Source organism: Lissotriton helveticus, chromosome 12 (assembly GCF_964261635.1).
Source record: "Lissotriton helveticus chromosome 12, aLisHel1.1, whole genome shotgun sequence".
Classification (NCBI taxonomy): Eukaryota; Metazoa; Chordata; class Amphibia; order Caudata; family Salamandridae; genus Lissotriton; species Lissotriton helveticus.
In genome coordinates this window covers 790,869,419-790,889,545 of record NC_136073.1, presented here as the reverse complement: position 1 = coordinate 790,889,545, position 20,127 = coordinate 790,869,419, and the positions used below count along the sequence as shown (strand labels likewise).

Sequence of the window (20,127 nt, the reverse complement as noted above, 5' to 3'; positions counted from 1 at the left end):
GGCAGTGACGTACCTGGCGGCCCTTTCTCCTAGCGGTCGCGGTCGCCGCGCACCGCAGCCGAGGGTCAAGGAGCTCCTCCCGCTGCGGGGGGTATCGCCGTCGGGACCGTCCGAGACGGCGGCCACGCCCCCACCGTGTGCTTCGGGTGTGTGGACCGCTGCGTAGCCCTCGATCAGTCAAGGCTCCGTCGCGGCCGCCATCTTGCTCGCCGCCGTCTCTCCCTTCACTCAGGCGGCCGCTACGATCGGCGGCCGATCTCGGCGCTGCAGTGCCGCCAGCAGCTCAGACCTCGCCCAGCCAGTCTCCCTCAGGTCCGCTACCGGCTCCGGGGCACTTGCGGGTTCTCCGGCCCCGTTTTCAGGAGTATTGTGGGGAAAGAGGCACGGAGCTCCGGGCTCACGCCGCCATCTCCCTCGGCGCTCAAGCCACTCCATGTAAATTGTGCTCATGCCATGTTGTCGAGTTTGCGCTATATAATATTGCAAGGAAAAATAAAGTAGGGAAACTCGAGTTCACACACTACTGAACGCGCACTCTTAAGTGCATCAGCAGTGCACTGTGAATCGGAGCGTTTCACAGGCCTGTCACAGATAAGAAATGCTATCAAAACGAAATCCTACAAAACAATATACTACTGGTCGGCAGCAATTCATACCCGTACAACGTCGGGACGGGCTGCTAGTGATCTTATAAGAATCGAATAAAGTAATTGACTGACTACTTCATGGTTTCCATTGGCAAATACTAAGGAGTACATCACTGCTAAATGTTGGGTTCTTAGATTGTTGGAATTTGAGGCCAGTCTAACTCAATCACTCTGCTCTTTTGACCACTGCTTTAGGAAAACTGCAATATTCTTGCAATTGAACAACAGCAACATAATATACTTGAGACCAACTAGGCATTCATCTCAATATGTATATAAAAATTGGAAATCTATGTTAGTTCCTATTCTAGAGAGACACTCACGATCGTCCATATTGATCATCTTCTCTGAGACTTTCTCTTCTCCTTTCTCATCGGTGATCGCGGTTCTTTCAAACACCTGGTCACCTTTCCTTCGGGTTACAGTGGTCTCTACTGTTCCATGGCTGTCTTTGACAGTGCGATGTTCTTCAATGGTCTAAGGAAGAAATATAACATGTCAAAATGAGAAATAATCATGGAAAGCAGGTGACCAACAATCCCAAACTTGGATTATTTAGGAGATTATCACGAGTGAAGGAGGAACAGGATTTATTTAAAATTTTTGTTTTATAGTGATCCAAAAGGGTTTCATACTTATCATGAAATATATCCATCTTACTATTATATTTATAGTAAATATTTTCTAGAGGAGCCAGCCCTGATAGATGCTGCAATCGTAAAAGCAAATCAGTTTTTTTATTGATTGAGACAGGAAATCTAAGCATTGCAAGATGTCACTCTTGTTCAGTCAAACGTGCATGCATACTGCTCAAGAATAATACATACCCCGTCTGGTCCCATTACTTTGGTGACTGACACACTCTTAAAATAGGATTTTGTTTCTGGTTTTGATGGTCTTAGAACTGTGTCAAGACCCTCAGACGATACTTGAGAATCTAGATCTACAAAATAAAACAAGAAGTTGTACAAGCATCAACATGCTCAATACAGCATTATCTTCTCCACTAACTTACAAAATGGTCCATTGTTTGATTCTATATCCTGCGTACACATGAGATTATCTGCTCTTAACAGCAGCTCCATCTCACACCTATGTTCCGAACACAACACACCACATTCACCCACCATAGCTCCAAGAATTCCATGATCCCTAAAGAGAGTAGTGGAAATCACCTCCTCTTCACAGAGCTGCACAACACTCTTGCCACAGAAAAATACATCTCATTCTCTTCCTAGTGATCTCTAATAATTTTCAACTCCACACTGAGAACCCTAAAGCTCACACTCTCCGTGCAGAGAGCCCTTTGAACTTCCCCCTACATTAAAAATCCACAAATATCCCGTTCCTACAGACCTATCAGACCTCTACAACTTGCCATTACATGAAACTCAAACTCTCAATACATAGGTGTAGGAAGTTGGCTCTTTATAGGATACATCAAAATGAGTTATCTTGTTTAAAAAAGCCAGGTGTTCCCTTATGAGTGGACAGGGGCTTGTTTAGGCAATCCCAATGTGCTCTGCTAAGGGGTAGTGTGATCGGGCAGCCTTAGGCTTATCACAGAGGAGTGCAAGGCACATGAAAATACACACAATGGCCAGTAAATGAGACACGACTCAAGAAGGAGCTCCACACCAATTTATAAAAAATAGCAGGTATCTTTATATATGTTTAGGCATCAGAAGAAAATCATTCAGGTGAGTACATTTTTAAAAAATAAATAATTTTTTGTTCAAAATGTCAACACTTGCAATGTCTGGATACTTCAATGTTATCCTATGGAAGGAAAAGTTGATGCAGCATTCAGGTATAGTAAGTGACTTACGGGACCCTTCTCCAGGAGTTATGGTGAGTGGTGGGCAAGGTCCAAGGCAGCACCAGCAGAAGTCCACCAGCGGCACTAGGGTGGTTAGGTGAAGAGATGCAAAACAGTATCTGGTGACAAATGTTATTCTATCGAGAACGGTCAAGGTGAAACAAGGCTGCAGGCTTTCACTGGGTGGCCAGTCTGCTGAACCACCAGTGGGGCTTAAGTCTCACGGTGCTCAGGGACGTAGGGGCAACTTTGGTCCTCATCTCTATGGCCCAGGGATGATGGGGGCAGAGCTGTTTTTAGGCATCAGGTTTTCTTACCGGGAGCAGTCGAAGTACAGGGGACCTGCATGCAGAGGCTGCAGGTGACATCAGAGGGTCCACGAGGGGTGAAACAGCAAAGTACTTGTGCTCTGGAGGGCTGGTAGGCCTCGAGGGCACCATTGGCCCACTTCACCTCCTGCTGAGAGCGACGGGTGCAGTGGTGGCTTCAGGCGTTCCAGAGTCCTCAGAGTCCTTTCTTTGGAGTTTCTGCATGATGCAGGGGACAGTTAAGCTGTTCCAGGGGGGTTCTTAGATCTTTAATGAAGGTAGGCAGTGCTCCCAGATTTTGGAGGCGCTGCAGGACGGGACGTCTTTGGCACAGTTTTGACAAGGAGCAGCAGACAGGATGGCAGAGCTGGGCCAAGTCAGCTGGTCTCTTCAATCTTCTGATTTTGTGGCTCTTCAGCGTCCTACTTCGTAGGTCATCAGGATCTACTCTTCTGGTACAAGGCGCTCCCCTAAATACTGAATTTAGGGTATTGAAGGGTGGTAGCCAATACTGACCCTTGGGGTCACTATGCCCCCTATATGGCCACTTCCTGTGGGAAGGGGATATAACCATGTCCCAGAATTCCCAAGTATGCCATCACAAAGATGGCTACTTCTGAAAAGTTGTGTCAACCTAAGTTGAGCACACTTAAGGGGTGGTACTAGCTTGGGGGGTGGCACGCCTACCTGACTAGTTTAATTTTCCCACGTGTCCAGGTGCCAAGAGGGCTTGGACAAAGGGAGTCTCCTTCCTATCCTTTGAGGGGAGCCAGATTCGCATTTCAAAGGCGGTAACTCCTTGATGCCTGCCAGCCTAGAAAGGCTCATCAGCAGGCCATTTTGTGGGAGGGGGTGGCACCCTCTTTCTGGACAGGCTTTTGTTCTGGGTCTCCTGAGAGCAAAGGCTATCACCCTAGGAGGTCAGAACAGTGTCTTGGGTGGCAGGCTGGCAGAAACCAGTCGGTGTGCACACCAGAGGCTAGTAGGTTAACAAGGGGGAACCTCTAAGGTCCCCTCTGTGTGCATGTATTGGTAAATCCAACTCTGTAAATAGTGTGGGTTTATCAATACAAGATGTTTGATACTAAACATTCCTATCTACAGTGAAGCCATCATGTAGCTTGGGATCTTGTTTTAAAACACTGTCCAGCACATGTTTTAACATGGCTTCCCTGGTCACTTGTACTGGCAGTATTAGGACTGGCCAGTACAGGGGCATACCAGCTCATGCAGGTATGCCCTAACATGTAATATTCTTTACTTTGACTTAGGGCTGCTAGGCCTGCTCTAGGGGAGACTTAAAAATATTACATTCAGTGTTAGGAGATATTCACGCAGGGATGTGTGACATGTTGTGTTTTCACTTGTGTCTGCACTAAGACACGCAGCCTGCAATGGCAGCCTAGCATGTGCCTGGTTAGGGTTCCCCCTAGGGTGTCACAATTAGTGCTAGAGCCCTAAGGGACCTTCTTTAGTACCTCACGCTCTAGGTACCAGGGTTACGATTTACTATGGACTTACATAGGGCGCTAAAGGTTTTGCCAATTGGGGGAAACAATTATACAGTTTTGGGAAAGAGATCTGGAACTGGGGACCTGGTTAGCAGGAACTCTGTGCACTTTCCAGTCAAAATCACATCAGTTGACAGGCAAAAAGAAAGTGGGGGTTGGGTCACTCCTAAAATAGGGCTCTACAAATAGTCTTTACCTACAAAGTATGTGCTGAGAGTTATGCAACCTACCACTCTGATAGGTTGACTCTGATAGGTTGACCCTGATAGGTTGACATTCTCGTACTTGCCCGCCACTACTAGGTTGTACTGCTCATTTATCCCTAGAGAGCTATGCATCTCGGATCCCATCCAATGTCAAGTAGCTTGCTTAATAGAGTGAGCTCTACAACTCGCCTCCGGCCATAAAGTACAGCATGCCTACCTCGACACAGATTCTACAACCACTCCTCCATACACAGACTTCTACACTTTACACCCTCCTGAAGAGAAGGCACTAAAACGGAACCATCTCCACGGAATGCTATACAACTCTATTTCTAAGGTTCAACTAGATGTTCTTTTACCTGCATTTAAAGCTTTTCAAATGACAATCGTTCCTCTCCTTGTGGACACCCAATGGATTAGGCTGTGGCTCTAATTGTTTTATTTGTCGGACTCACAACATTTTGTCACACACTAGTGGATAGTCTCTGTATCCTACTTCCACGTTATCACTGCTTGAATAAAGATGATACAACCATGTACCTTGCTAATTTCGTTTCAGTCACTCCTTTCTGCTATGCCCTGCTCTCCCATCGAAGCAAGGTACTGTCGCTCTTCAACAAGTCTCACCACTTTACCTCATCCAGCTTCATTTTCAACTGTGATGATACACCCAAGGAGCTTAATCAACAGACGGAAAATCTCATGCCTAATGCCACTCTAGCAAAAAGAGTAAAATGTACTGACCTTTATCTTCTAGAGCAGCATCCTTTCCTGTATGTGGTGGAACCTTCCAGAAATCATCAATCTAAACAACAAAGAAGGCACTAAGAGCATCACCACTGGTAAAGAGCAATCACAGAATATTCCATACAACACACACATTACCTCCATTGTACACCTGTTGAAGTACATGATTACTAAAGCACTTATCTGGTAAGATCACCCTTTTCTCAACACCCCCATTGACCACAGGGGCCTTGCCAGCCTTCACAGGCAAAGGACTTCAAATGGTCTCCTGATTACTCGGTATATTCCTGCTAACTGCAGTATACATGTAAACAACACCACCCCGTGCTCTGCAAAGCCACAGGCTTCAGCAGGCTTGGTCCCTTTGAACCCCTGAGTAAGTCTATTCCTGGGTCTCGTTCCAAGAGTATCCTAAAATCCCATCTTTACTTATTCACTGTGTTACTCCTAACCAAAGCAATTAAATCACTTTCGGTGCAGACCTATGATGGTGTAGCATTCCTTAAATCCAAGGATACCAAAAGCCCCCTCTCTGTACAATTAAAGAATATACCTCGAGTACTCACAGTGTCCACCCTCTCACCTAAAATCTCTCACTTGGGAAGGTAAAGACCCAAAAGAATGAACATTAGAGTACTCTTAACTCCAACTTACCAAATATCACTATCTGAAACCCTGTAGTTTCTTCCATATACACGTCACTGATGCCATCTACACAACAATATCCCAACAAAATGTAGCTCACTCTTGGGCCTAATACATCTACCCCTCTGGCGCTTTCAGAAGTGGTCGCTCCCCCACAAGAGCTCCTGCCTGGTATCGTACTGCGCTCCCTGCCTCCTACTCTAACTTTGCCAAAAGCTGCATAGCGCCTCATAATTTATTAGCGCTATAGCGCGAGTGCCTCTAGATCGCTATTACACCATTTTGCATCGCTTTTAATAGTATTACCGCTGCGCTGTGCCTGAAGCCCGCATTATTTGTCTATTAATTGCATTGAGTGTGTCTGTTTGCATACTGTATACTGTACTGCACGCCGCATTTCCTTATTAGTCTGCAGCCATTATTGTGCATTTGGTGACCCTGCCTACCTCGAGTTTACGCGAGGGCCGCCATCTTCATTGTTGTTGTTGCCTCGTAGCACCTCCTCCACAGCCCGCCCCGCCTCCCAGCTGACCCTCCTTCGCCCCTCCCCTTCCACCATCCACATATGACAGTTGCTCTTGCGCGCAGCGACCGCGCCCAATCCGCGCCGAAGGTGCGCCAAAGGTAAGCCCGTCTACGCCCGTCCGCGCCTGGACCGCGCCCAGCGCCAGACCCCCTGGCCCCCGTACCTCCCTCCCCTCCCGCATTACGTACGATGCCACCACCCTCCTAGCCCTTGACCCCGGCCGTCCCCCCAACTGCGTCCAAGCCGCTCCTGGACACATCCACGGACCCTTTTCCTGCTACTCCTGCAAGTTCGACGGCACCAAGAACAACTCCTCATCTACGAACACACAACAGATATCCGACCCCAACCACCTACAATGCATCCAGCTCAACACCCGCTCGGTCCACAGGCACGCCATCGACCTCTGGAATCTACTAGACACCATCTCTCCAGACGTCGCCTTCCTAACAGAAACATGGATGAACGCCTCATCAGCCCCAGACATCACCATTGCCATCCCGGAAGGCTATAAGATCATTCGCAAGGACCGTACCGGCCACACAGGAGGAGGCATCGCTATCGTCCATAAGAAATCCATCCGCATCTCAACCAGTTCAGACGTCAATCTCGCCAACACTGAACACCTTCACTTCCAGATCCACATCGACCCCAAGACCACACTCAGAGGCACCCTCCTCTACAGGCCACCAGGACCCCGCGCACAATTTAGTGAAGACATCACGGACTTCATCACTCCACACGCGCTCCCCTCCGAGGATTACATCCTTTTGGGAGACCTCAACTTTCACCTTGAAAAGAACAACGACCGCAACACCACCACCCTTTTGGACAACCTCGCCAACCTTGGACTTAAACAACTTGTCACTACCCCCACCCACATCGCAGGTCACACACTCGACCCTATCTTCACCTCCAGCAAACATGTCTCCTTCAGCCACACCACAGCCCTCCTTTGGACTGACCACAGCTGCGTTCACTTTACCTACAACAAGTCCACTTCCAACAACAACCCCCAACCCACTCTGCGAAGAAACTGGAACAAAATCACCATCGACCAGATCTCCTCATCGCTTCTTCAAAACCCCCCCGCCCACTCCTCAAACTCCGACCAAGCAGCCACTAACCTCACCCAATGGTTATCCAACAGCGCCGACATCCTAGCACCACTGAAAAAACGACATATCAAACTAGGCAGCAAGAAGGCCTCCTGGTTCAACAACGATCTTAAGAAATCCAAGAAACTATGTCGCTCCCTTGAGAAGGCCTGGAAAAAAGACCCAAACACCAGCACCAAGGACGCCTTCAAAAACGCCACCCGCATACACCACCAACTGATCCGGAATGCCAAGAAAGCCGCTTTTAAGGACCGACTAGATAGCAAAGCCCACAACAGCAAGGAACTATTCAACATCGTCAAGGAATTCACCAACCCCTCAGCCAACTCCAACGACATCACCCCCTCTCAAGCCCTCTGCGACTCCCTAGCCTCATTCTTCCACAACAAAATTGCAGACATCCACAACAGCTTCGACAACCGACCCGAAGACCAACCCACCCAACCCTCTGCAGGACCCCCACCCCCCTTGAACATCCTCAATGACTGGAACCCAATCTCCACTGAGGACACCATCCGTCTGATGAACTCTATCCACTCAGGATCCCCCACAGACCCATGCCCTCACCACATCTTTAACAAAGCAGACTCCATTATAGCACCGCACCTCCGAGACGTCATCAACTGCTCCCTCAACTCCGCAACCTTCCCGGAAAGTTGGAAACACGCAGAACTCAGCGCCCTTCTGAAAAAACCCACAGCTGACCCCACCGAACTCAAAAACTACCGCCCCATCTCGCTCCTTCCATTCCCGGCCAAAGTCATCGAGAAAGCGGTCAACAACCAGCTCGCCGCCTTCCTCGAAACCAACAAATCCCTCGACTCCTCACAGTCCGGCTTCCGAGCCAAACACAGCACTGAAACCGCCCTCATCGCAGCAACAGACGACATTCGAACTCTACTGGACAATGGAGACACAGTCGCCCTCATCCTCCTCGACCTCTCCGCAGCCTTCGACACAGTCTGTCACAGCACCCTTTTACAGCGCCTCAGAAACGTCAGAATCCAAGGAAAAGCACTGGAATGGATCACCTCGTTCCTCACCGGAAGAACCCAGAGAGTCCGCCTCCCACCATTCAAGTCAGAGGCCACTGAAGTCATCTGCGGCGTACCACAAGGATCCTCACTCAGCCCCACCCTCTTCAACGTATATATGAGCCCCCTCGCGACCATCGCACGCCAACACAACCTCAACATCATCTCCTACGCTGATGACACTCAACTGATCCTCTCACTCACCAAAGACCCAAACACCGCCAAAACCAACCTGCATGAAGGAATGAAAGAAGTAGCCGTATGGATGAAGCACAGCCGTCTGAAACTGAACTCCGACAAAACAGAAGTCCTCATCCTAGGCACCTCCCCCTCCGCCTGGGATGACTCTTGGTGGCCAGAGGCCCTTGGAAAAGCACCCATCCCGACGGACCACGCACGGAACCTGGGCGTCATCCTGGATTCCTCACTCTCGATGAACAGACAAGTCAACGCCGTTTCTTCATCTTGCTTCAACATTCTTCGCATGCTCAAAAAAACATTTCGCTGGATCCCCACTGAAACTAGAAAAACGGTCACCCACGCACTGGTCACGAGCCGCCTGGACTACGGAAACACCCTATACGCCGGTACCACCGCAAAACTCCAGAAAAAACTCCAACGCATCCAGAACGCTTCAGCCAGGCTCATATTAGACATCCCGCGTAAAGAACACATCTCTGGTCACCTGAAAAACCTCCACTGGCTCCCCGTCAATAAGAGAATTACTTTCCGCCTCCTAACCCACGCACACAAAGCACTTTACGAAATTGGACCCGAATGCCTCAACACACGACTGTCCTTCTACACCCCCTCCCGCCAGCTACGATCCTCCAACCAAGCCCTTGCCACTGTACCTCGCATCAACAAAACCACCATGGGAGGCAGATCCTTCTCCTACCTGGCAGCTAAAACCTGGAACTCACTTCCCACTCACCTTCGCCTTACTCAGAACCACCTAACATTCAGAAAGCAACTTAAAACATGGATATTCGACAAGTAATTCCCCACCCTCCTTCAAGCGCCTTGAGACCCTCTGGGTATGTAGCGCGCTATATAAATCTTTTGACTTGACTTGACTTGACTTGACATCCCTTTACTCTCTACACCATACCTTGCATGCTCATGGGATTCTAACCCTACTGCACCCAGATGTCCCCCTTTCTTCACTGGATCCTACACAGCTCCAATAAACTTTAGTGGTCCTTCTGTGCACAGCCCCCACATACCCTGCCAAAAGGCCTCCAAGGAGTTCTTCTCTCAGGTGTTCGGAAACCAGGTATGTCCCTTGCTTCTGGACGTAGGGAGCCTTTGCTGTTCTTAGGGGGGTCACTGTCTGGTTCCTTCAGCATGGAGTCTCGCAGAGACCGGCCCCTTCCTCGGTCCACAGGGTACTCACCAGCACTAGGAAGCTCTGCGTGTGATAACAGCATCAAACAATGAGACAGCTCCGACAGTCGGAGAAATAAAGAAGGGAAGCAGAGTTGGATGAACAAGTAAAACTAAAACCAGATACTCTTCTCTCTCACATTGTTGCTTACTTTTGACAAGGATGAAGAAGTTAACAAGTTATTTACTGTACCAGTAACATTTTATGGATGTGTACTTTATCCACTAACAAATCATTCATTTTTTAACACTCCAAGGATCACACTGGATCGAAAATACTGGGGTAGTAGTGGTCAGAATTATCGCACCTCATTTTTATAGCAATTTGGTGGGACGTAGCTGCTATACCGTAAAAACTTACTACAGATGAGTTGTGAGGTCACAATGCCCGCTGTCCTATAAATGACATCCCACTAGATTGTGATGATTTTACAATATTGTAAGACATATGTTAGGCGGCATCAAGAGCAGTTTTGCCCGAGGAGTAGATGTCACTGCCAAAGAAACGGATCAGCTCTATAAGGAGCGTTTTAACCTCTGACATCACTTCTGCCTTATTTGCCCACACAACAGAGAAAATAAAACTAACATTCAATGGAATGAATTTAGATACACATAACTTAAAGACAAAAATAACACAAATAAGAAGTGTGAAAGCACAATAAGTAGTGCAAACAAGGGTATTCATTGTCAAGTACATGATCAAATCTAACTTGTCCGCTCAATAGATACCTCGAGCCAATTACTCTTTTTTATAAAAGAATCCCATAGTAGTACCACCATATAAAGATGGGTCTAATGAGCATAACTGACTGCTAAAATGGAAAAGAAACAGGACCTCCACTAGTCACAGAAGACACTATACACAATTAACACATACAAGGCATTGAATCAATGTTCATACATGTATATCTTTGAATATTGTTTAAGGATTAAATGGTTATAAGAGCTCCACATAAAACCTTAAACATGAACTTATTTCAAAAACATACTAAAAGCAAGTTATATGGCGCACATATTGAAAGTCATAAACAACAAATATAAATAAAAAAATAAAAAAAGCTGTTATTTAACTGACTGTCAAGATATACACATCACCCAAGTACAAACAAACATGAAAACACAGTTCTGAAAAAGTAAATCACAGAAAAACGTATCTTGAAGTCCTTTTCTGTAGTTGGTTAGATTAGTGTACTCAACGGGCCCTAGACGTGTGTGCTTTGCTTTACTGGGTGTTACTAGAGCCAGTAGTTTATGTGGCCTTTCTTCTAGATTCTTAAGGGAAATGTTCTGGGCTACAAAAACACTCTGCCTCACTCAGGCGATACAGACCTCTGTTTTACTGAGATTTACGTTTGAGTTTTCATGTTTGTTCTTATGTAATGTTATACTGCTCTATATTTGCATAAATATCTGCCTCAAATTTTTTTAAAGTCTAGTGATATCACTAGTCATCTGTAATAAGAAAGTGGCGTAGCTACTATACCGTAAAAACTTACTACAGGTGAGTTGCGAGGTCACAATGCCTGTCAGAACAAGCAGCGTTGTAAAACGCAGGGCGAAAAGCCGGATTGCGCCTACTATTTAAACTATGAAAGAGAAAAATCGGGTTTTATTCCTTCTGAACAATTTCCCCAGAAATTAAACAGTGGCTAGCCGAAAGGAGACATCTATGGCTGCAAGTTTTGGAACCATACCAACTGTGTCCTGTGAAAGATCAGGAGACCATGATTTGATGTTTTTTCCGGAAAGGGTTGGGGTGTGACCATTAGTGACAATTAATAAAATACAATCTGCTGTACATTACAAGGATATTGTAAGACATCTTTGAGTTCTGTGACGTTATAAAAGGAACTTTGCCCTCATTATCGCTCTTCTGTGTGGTCATGGCACATCTTAAAGACTTGCCATAGTGTATGGTAGATGGTACTTCATCCAATATATGATTACCACTTAGTTTTGTTCTATTGCCCCAATGCCAGTCCCACCTGGTTACATACACAGGTCTTCGCACTGTGGCACAGTGTGTTCTCTAGAAAAGACCTCATGATGAACACTCAACAGGTTTGAAATCGTGATAGGGTATACCCTATTTTTAACAGAATAGCATCTACACTGAAGAAGAGCTTGATGGGTGCTGTGACAACATACCTATTGGGCTGGCTGCCCATTTGTCGATATCGGTAAAGAGTTTGTTGAAATCCTGGAAAACTTCCTCAAAGCCGAAACTGCCGTGAAAAAAGGACCCTCCGGGGCCAAAGCTGAATCCGAAACCTTCGGGCGCTCTACCACCAAAAGGGTAAGCACGGCCTTCGTCACCATCCTCCTCTTCTTCATCCTCATCATGAGCGATGCCCCCGAAGAAGGGATCTCTGTGTTAAACAGCCAAGAGAGAGAGGGTTTCTATAGTGGCAAACCGCAACAGCAGGCACTGATGCTTTCAAGCAATCTTTTAAGTCTGATCAGCAAAGGATATATATACATCTCCACCCCACTCACTGTCTGCCAAGCAGAGTTCTCTTCTCGAGCACAGGAAGGCAATCTCGTAGATGTTTTTAATTATTCCGCCCCATCACCAACTACTATACAGCACAAAAGTGTACAAAGAAAAGGACTGGGTGCCTAATTCAAGATCAGCACACCGAACTGAATCCTCGCTTACCTGACATTGGAAAACTCCAGAGAACGGTGCAAAGAATCATAAGCGATTGAGCTATTTTTGCTTTTTTTTAGCTGTGGCACAGTGATGTTTAACATTTACCATTTCCAGTGCATTGGGAAATCCCACGGTAAGGGGGACTATTTAATAAATTAACCGGAACAGAAATGAACGCATTACAGAGAACACTGCGGGATCGACTGGCCCTCAAGTGGCTTTGAAAAGATGAGAATACACCTGACCTTATTCCTCCTTTTCATCCCCCCACCCTCCTTTACTCCCTTCTTGTTGTGCAACTCAGTGACCCAAGGGGCTGCCAGACACTTCATCTTGAGGGTGCCAAGGGGAGACTTAGACACTGCGGAGGCCCTAGCAGTTTTGTTGAGCGAGGGGGTGTTGAACAGCATGCATGAAAGTGTGGCGAGTTGTGTGGGTGGTGTTTGGTCTGAGTGAGCAGGTGGCTGGCATGCGTGAGCGAGTGGGTGCTGTTAGTGACATGCACTTGCAGGAGGAGCATGTGAACACTCATCCGTATTATGTGGTGAGGTGTGGCGGCCATGCAGTAAGCGACAACTGTGCTGGAGAGCAAGGAGGGGCGTGGCAGGGTAGCGGTGGGTGGAGGAGAACCAGCATTCCAGCGTTCCTGGCGCTGAGCTCAGTTCAGGTACAGTAAGTCAAGTGACCTAGGCCCTTGTGCATCAACCAATCAATCACAGAAGCAGAATGGGTAAAAGACTTTGATATATCAGGTCTATAAATCAACCTTTCCCATCTTGACCGAAAGATCATCCACCTGATCCAGGCTGATCTTTGTTTTTAAATTAACAAGGTATCTTAGCAGTAAGTGTTAAGTCCCTAGGTAATAATTCATGCATGGACTACTGTTGGTGGATAATATTGTCTTCTTTAATAAAGAGTCTGTTATACAGGAGGTGTTGAGTCTGTGAAAAGTTAAGTAAGCTCCCTATTTCACACCATACAGCTCCACTGGCACACATCCATCTCACACAGCTTCTACAAATCCACTACTGGACAACAGGCAGCCTCACACCCTTTGAATGTCTCCACCATCTTTAACCACACAATTGCGTATAACACAGAGCATAAACACATCTAGGCAATATGTCATACCATTACCCTAATGCAATAGATCTAGGCCTAAATCCATAGTTTTTTTGTTCACCATGCCATTCCAGTTTGAACCCAGCCATATGCAAATCAGTCCTGACCCTGTGCCCCATGGGAACAGTCCAACCCGAACTGCCAAGCCAGGTTCTCTCTGGACTGGAAACAAGCATCCTATGACCGGTTTCGGGCTTTCAGCCCTAATCAGCCAGGATTGCTTGATTCCAGTGGCATGGAGAGCACGGGACTCACGTCTGAGCATACCCGTGCCACTCGGGGTGACGAATACAAAAACAACAATTGATGGACTGAATGCAGAACAATGTCATACATTCAACCCAGTACAGAGATCTGGGCCTAAATCCATCGTTTTTTTGCTCACCATGCCATTCCGGTTTGAACCCAGCCATATACAAACATTCCGTCCATCATCTTGTGTGTTTTGCTGTTCGCCCTATGTGGGAAGGGTATGCCCAGACGTGGGTCCCGTGCTCACTACACCACTGGAGTCAAGCTATCCTGGCTGATGACGGCTGATAGCCAGAAACCGGTCCTGGGATGCTTGATTCAGGTCCAGGGAAGACATGGCTTGGCAGTTCGGGCTGGACTGTTCCCATGAGGCACAGGGTCAAGACTGATTTGCATATGGCCATGTCTGAACTGGGGTGGCGTGGTGAGCAAAATAATAATGGATTAAAAAAAAGATCTGTGACTGGGGGAGAATGTTTGACAATGTTCAACATTCCGTCCATCATCTTTTTGTGTTACAGTATGATTTAATGGCACAGCTCAAGACACTTACCACAGCACCCCCAGGATCCAGTTTTCCAACTTACAAACTATACTGATAAGTAAGACTCGAAGTTCATATAGCTCGGTAGGTTAACTAACAAGCTGCGAAAAATAAATCATTCTAAGCCTCAGCCACTAAAACACTGAACCCCTAGAAGAAGTATAAGAACATGGCACACAAGAACCAAGGACCAGATTTCGATCTTGGCGTGAAGGATGTCCCGTCCGCCATAATACACGTTCCATAGGATATAATGGAATTGCAATACAGCGGACGGGATATCCATCACGTTTGTGGCAGAGTACTCATCCACCAAGATCGTAATCAGGCCTCAAGTCTGCAAGGTAAGGCAAAGCAAAGCTCTTCTAACAATTTTACGACTGAAAAAAGGTAATTAATAACTCTCCAAATTTCAGACAGTCATGTGGCCGACTAGTGGAACTAGCAAACGTAGGGCATACCCATCCTATTGTAGGACTAACATCCAAATAAATACCCAAAGAACATGATTTTTTTTACATCTAGCTACTATTTTTAAATTATAAAAGCACTATCCCAACATCATACCTTTTCCAACTCATCAATAATTAACATGGCCTTTTTAAAGCCATAGCCCAGCAAGGTACATGAAAGTACTCAAACTAGCAAGTTAATGGTATGTAAACAAGAAAAGCTTCAATGCATATTAGTCTATAGGCACTTATTTGCCTGTTTTTAGAGTTTGGAAATTCTAGCATCTTTAAATTTACATTCTTATAGCACCCTTTTATTATTCAATGCACTTTAAATAAAAAAACTGGCATTTATTAGCTGAATGGGAAATTCCTGTATCCACCACAAAACTTGAACACTATCCGATATAGTTGGTAAATTCTTCACAAAATGAGCCTGGGCCCTCGATTCATCCACTGGGTTAAACTACTGTACACAAAACCAATGGCAAGGTTCCGTACGGGACGTTATGTGTGACAGTATAAGGTTACACAGCGGGACGCGGCAAGATTGGCTACTCTCACCATTAATATTTTCCATAGCAATGGAACCTCTAGCATGCCATCAGAGATCAGTACTGAAGGGACATGGCATAACAATTGGACAGACAGAACATAGTGTCATTATATGCAGACGATACATAAGTGTGTCTGAGCCACCCGACGCATTCCACCTCAATTTTAATTCAGGCCCTAGAAAAATGTGCGGAAGTCTCTGGCCTGCGAATTAATAAATATAAGTTGCAGCTATACCCAATAGGGAGAGTGCAGGATGGAGAAGTGTCTCAGCGTGGTTGGAGCTCCCCTGAGAATTAGAATCTGTTCGATACCTAGGTATAGACATCGGCAGAGAGAAAGCCCGTTTCTACGAACAAAATATGGGAAGGATATTCAAGGGATTGCAAGGTAGTGTACACTTTTGGAATACACTGAAATTGTCACTGATGGGAAAGGCTGCACTGATTAAAATGGTGGTATTGCCTAGGTGCCTCTATGTTATGCAGTGGTCCTTCTATGAAATTCTGCATAAAGTATTCAAGGAACTGGATGTTCTACTAACACAGCTGTTGTGGAATGGGAAACGGTGCAGGGTAGGACTGGAGGGAATAAAAAGACAGTGGGAAAGAAGACGGTTGGAAATCCCAGACTTGGAACTATACTATCTGGCCTCATATCTACAACATGCAATATCATGGCTAGATACAGACCCCTCTTGGGAGATGACCCTGCGCACAGGTTCCTATGGCAGACAGCAACTAGGAGCCCTACTCCTGAAAGGAAGGGGAATACAGGGAACATATCGTCCTGTGATAAGATTAATGGGCAGAATATGGGATAGGGCAGTAAAAACGATTATTAAAAGAGGGCCCTATGCATCAGACGCAGACATCTGGCTCATACCACAGTTCGCCCAGATAGCGCAGGCAATGACAGTTGAGAAGTGGAAGGAGGAGGGCTGCCTGATGCTCTCAGATCTATATCCAGAGAGCAGGTTCATAACATACCAGGATGCGGTAGAAACATTTAAATTGGGAGATGGACAATTCCTAAAGATGGCAGCCACGGCCGACAGCTATGGCCGACATTTCCTGAAGCCCCAGATCATTCACAAACATTGATTACCATGATCACAATGGCGGGAGGGCAGAGGTTTGTAACCCACCTTTATAGAGCATTGAGGTAAGATAATCGGGGCAAGAACCTTAAGATTGAGGAGAGGTGGGATGAGGCCAGCGACCAACCGCTGATGCCGACAAATTGGAAACAAATACATGATGGAGTCAGTAGAGTATCAATATATGCCAGGTTTACACATATACAATATAATATTGTTCACATGACGCATCTTTCACCTAAGCGACTATACACCATAAATACAACGCTAGACCCGCAATGTCCCATGTGTCAGCACATGCAGGTCGATTTTGTGCACCTGGTTTGGCACTGCCCCAAAATACAAGAATATTGGACTGAAATTCTAGATCAACTTTTTTTTAAACTTTATTTTCATCGATCATAAAACAAAAGCACATGTACGATCCAATATAGTTATCTTTAGTAAGTACATCATAGATATTGTTTTATCTTGTATAGTTCACATTGTAAAGTATACAGTTACCTCGAAATGTCAGCAATGGATATAAAATACAATACGGTATATGACATATGCTCGTCAACCAACTTGTCCCGTGTTTAAATGCCACTCTCGTATTTGAATACATCCCGAGTCTGGTCTGCTATTTGCAATCATCTACAACCTCCCACAACAGAAAGTGCTGTTATGATAAGAATACGACGGAGCGAAAACCAGCAGTGTTATATAAATCCTCCTCTTGCTTATCAAGGTGTATTCCATATAATCTATCCTATACTCGCGGGTACTATCCCCGAACTAGACTGGGAGGCAGAGGAGTTGCGCAAATTATCAAAATATGCCTTATATGGGCCCCAGATATTCTTGGGGCTGGCAGTGCTGGGCAATAGGCTAGAGTAGATTTCGCTATGTATACTACAATGTGCTAGGCTATACAACCAGCCTTGCAACGTGGGAGAAACTTTGCTGCCACAGTTTAACGCTATCACCTGTTTTGCTAAGAGATGGCCAAGTGAACCAAACTTTGACTGTTTCAGAAAAATTAATCGTGTAACCCATCAGAGCCAGTTCCGGTATAAGAACAAGTGTGAGCCCATGAATGTCCCCCAGTGTTTTGTGCACCTGTACCTAATAGGAGTGTATGTGTGGGCATGTCCAGATTAGGTGAGCAAAATCTGCGTACTGGGCGCCACATTTCTGGTATGTGTGTGGCCTATCGGTGTCAATTTTATGAAATTTGGCCGGTGTCATGTAGATTTTTCGGAGAAATTTAAAGTGTAATCATTTAGGATGACTATTTAATGAGACATACTTTGTGACTTTGCAGGAGTCAGGCCACTGGTCGTCTAAAATCGGACGCCCCAAATTGGTGTCCCAATCCGCTCTGAGTTTATCATCCACGATAGGGACCTGTGCTATGCATAACTTATATAGTTTGGAAATTATGTGTGTTCCACTCTTATTCTCAATCAGGAGAGACAGTGGTTTGAAGGAGATGGGCTCCAGGAGGAAGCCAATGATTGTGGCTCTTAATACAGAATATAGTCTCTTAAGAACAAATTTGTCCATGACCGTGGCCTCCTGGAAGCGAGCTGCCTTAGTAGCCAAGAAGACGTGCCCGCCCGGGCACAAATCACCTACCGTGCTAATGTCAAATTTAGTTAGCGTGCGTTGCACCAGTCTCTCTCCTGTTATGGGAAGCCAACGGGCATTCGGCAGCGGAAGGGCAGAGGAATATAAAACTGCAGTGCCAGTGTAGCGGATAAGCCTGTTCCAAGCCCAGCTGGTGGTCAAAACCGTTTGTAGGTCTACTGGTCTCCTAGGTTTGACCCTGGGCAAAACGGCAGCTAATCTCTCAGGGAGGACGAAGTCAGCCTCTGGGCGCAGAAATAGGATCCTTGCATATGGGTGGTACCAGGCAAAGGCATGTCTGCATTGCGCCACTAGATAGTATAAACAAAAGGCCGGCACTCCAAATCCTCCTCTATCATACGGTACGGTGAGTATCTTCCATCGTACGCGTGGTCTCCCGCCTCCCCATACCAGTCAGATAAGGTGAGATCGCAGTGTTCTGAAGAAACTGTGTGTGAGGGGTACAGGGATATTTTTTAAAAGATATGAAAATTTGGGTAGGACCATCATCTCAATTATGGCAATAATGCCTGCCATGGACAAAGGGAGTCATAACCATTTCTCCACCTGAGTCTCCAGTTTCACAACGCTGCACCGTAATTAAGGTGCATAATCTGGTCCTGATCCAAGTGTACATGAATACCCAGATATTTGACAGAATCCGAGCACCATCCCAATGGGAATTCGCATTCCCAAGGGATCGTACTGCTAGTCGATTTGTGCGAAATAATACCCAACCCAGAATGTTGCCCAAAGTTAAGGATTTCCCAGATCAGGGGGGGCTAGGTTCAGTTGTGGTTCTCTAACATAAAGAATAGTATCATCAGCGTATAATGAAGCCAAAAGAGGGCCCGTTCGAAATTGTAGTCCATTATGAAGAGGACGTTCCTGAAAATGCCGTATCAGAGGGTCCATGGAAAGAATGAACAGAAGGGGTGACAGAGGACGTCCCTGACGCGTACCTCGAGATAGTGTGAATGGGCCAGAAATAGTGCAGTTTATGTGAAACCTTGCAGTAGGCCGACCATAAAGTAAGCCTACAGTAGATATGAAACCCACTGGCATACCCATACCACGCATTATGAGTTTCGGGATTAATCCTATGCAATACTGCGAACAAGGTCCGCAAATTTAATGCGGTCAAACGATTTGGGACGAAGCCTGATTGCGCTGGGGAGATAATGAACTCCATTAATTGCGACAGCCTGTTGGCTACAATTTTAGCTAATATTTTATCTTCCATATTTAAGAGCGAGAGGGGCCTATATGATCCGCAAAGGGAGGGGTCTTTACCGGGCTTCGGCAAAAGAATAATAACTGCTTTGCTTAACGTAGGTGGCAGAATTTGCTTTTCCAGGGCCTCAGCATACACCTCGATCAATTTCAGTGCTAGAGATCAGAAAAGGCCTTATAGAACTCTCCAGTAAATTCATCTAGTCCTGGGGCGGAGGAGCCACGCAGTACTTTAATCGCCCCACGCACCTCAGTCACTGTGATTGGCTCTGCCATGAATTCCTGCATAATTTTTTCTAGGTAGACTAAGGCAATTTCTGAGAGATAATACTCTTTTGCGGACTCGTCAGAGCTGTGTCTCGATGTGTATAACGTAGTGTAGTAGGATAAGACTTCATCTCTGATATCTGTGGGAGTCGTGAGTAGCGTACCGTCGTTGTTACAGATCTCTGATGTATGGTTTGCTGTAGGGAGGCCCAAGGGTCTGAGCCAGTGTATGGCCTAATTCTAAATCAACTTAACAGGGTGAAGGGATGGAAGGTAGCCTTTGAAATACGGACCTGTCATCAGAGCCTGATACCTAGAAATCCCAAACAAAAGACTAGCAGACGGTTTCTGATACTTGGACTTGCGATAGCCAAGAGACGTATAGC

General features: G+C 46.2%; 1 protein-coding gene across 1 annotated transcript in view; it reads right to left on the bottom strand.

Annotated features, from left to right (window-relative positions):
- Nucleotides 1-20,127, bottom strand: part of HAX1 (HCLS1 associated protein X-1) — a 56,935-nt gene that overhangs the window by 26,919 nt on the left and 9,889 nt on the right. The window contains exons 2-6 of the mRNA XM_078671143.1: nt 12,099-12,319; nt 9,788-9,972; nt 5,236-5,296; nt 1,475-1,590; nt 971-1,124 (exon numbers count right to left, since the gene is read on the bottom strand). Coding sequence (XP_078527269.1) covers nt 971-1,124; nt 1,475-1,590; nt 5,236-5,296; nt 9,788-9,972; nt 12,099-12,319 — 737 coding nt within the window. The remainder of the gene's footprint in view (nt 1-970; nt 1,125-1,474; nt 1,591-5,235; nt 5,297-9,787; nt 9,973-12,098; nt 12,320-20,127) is intronic.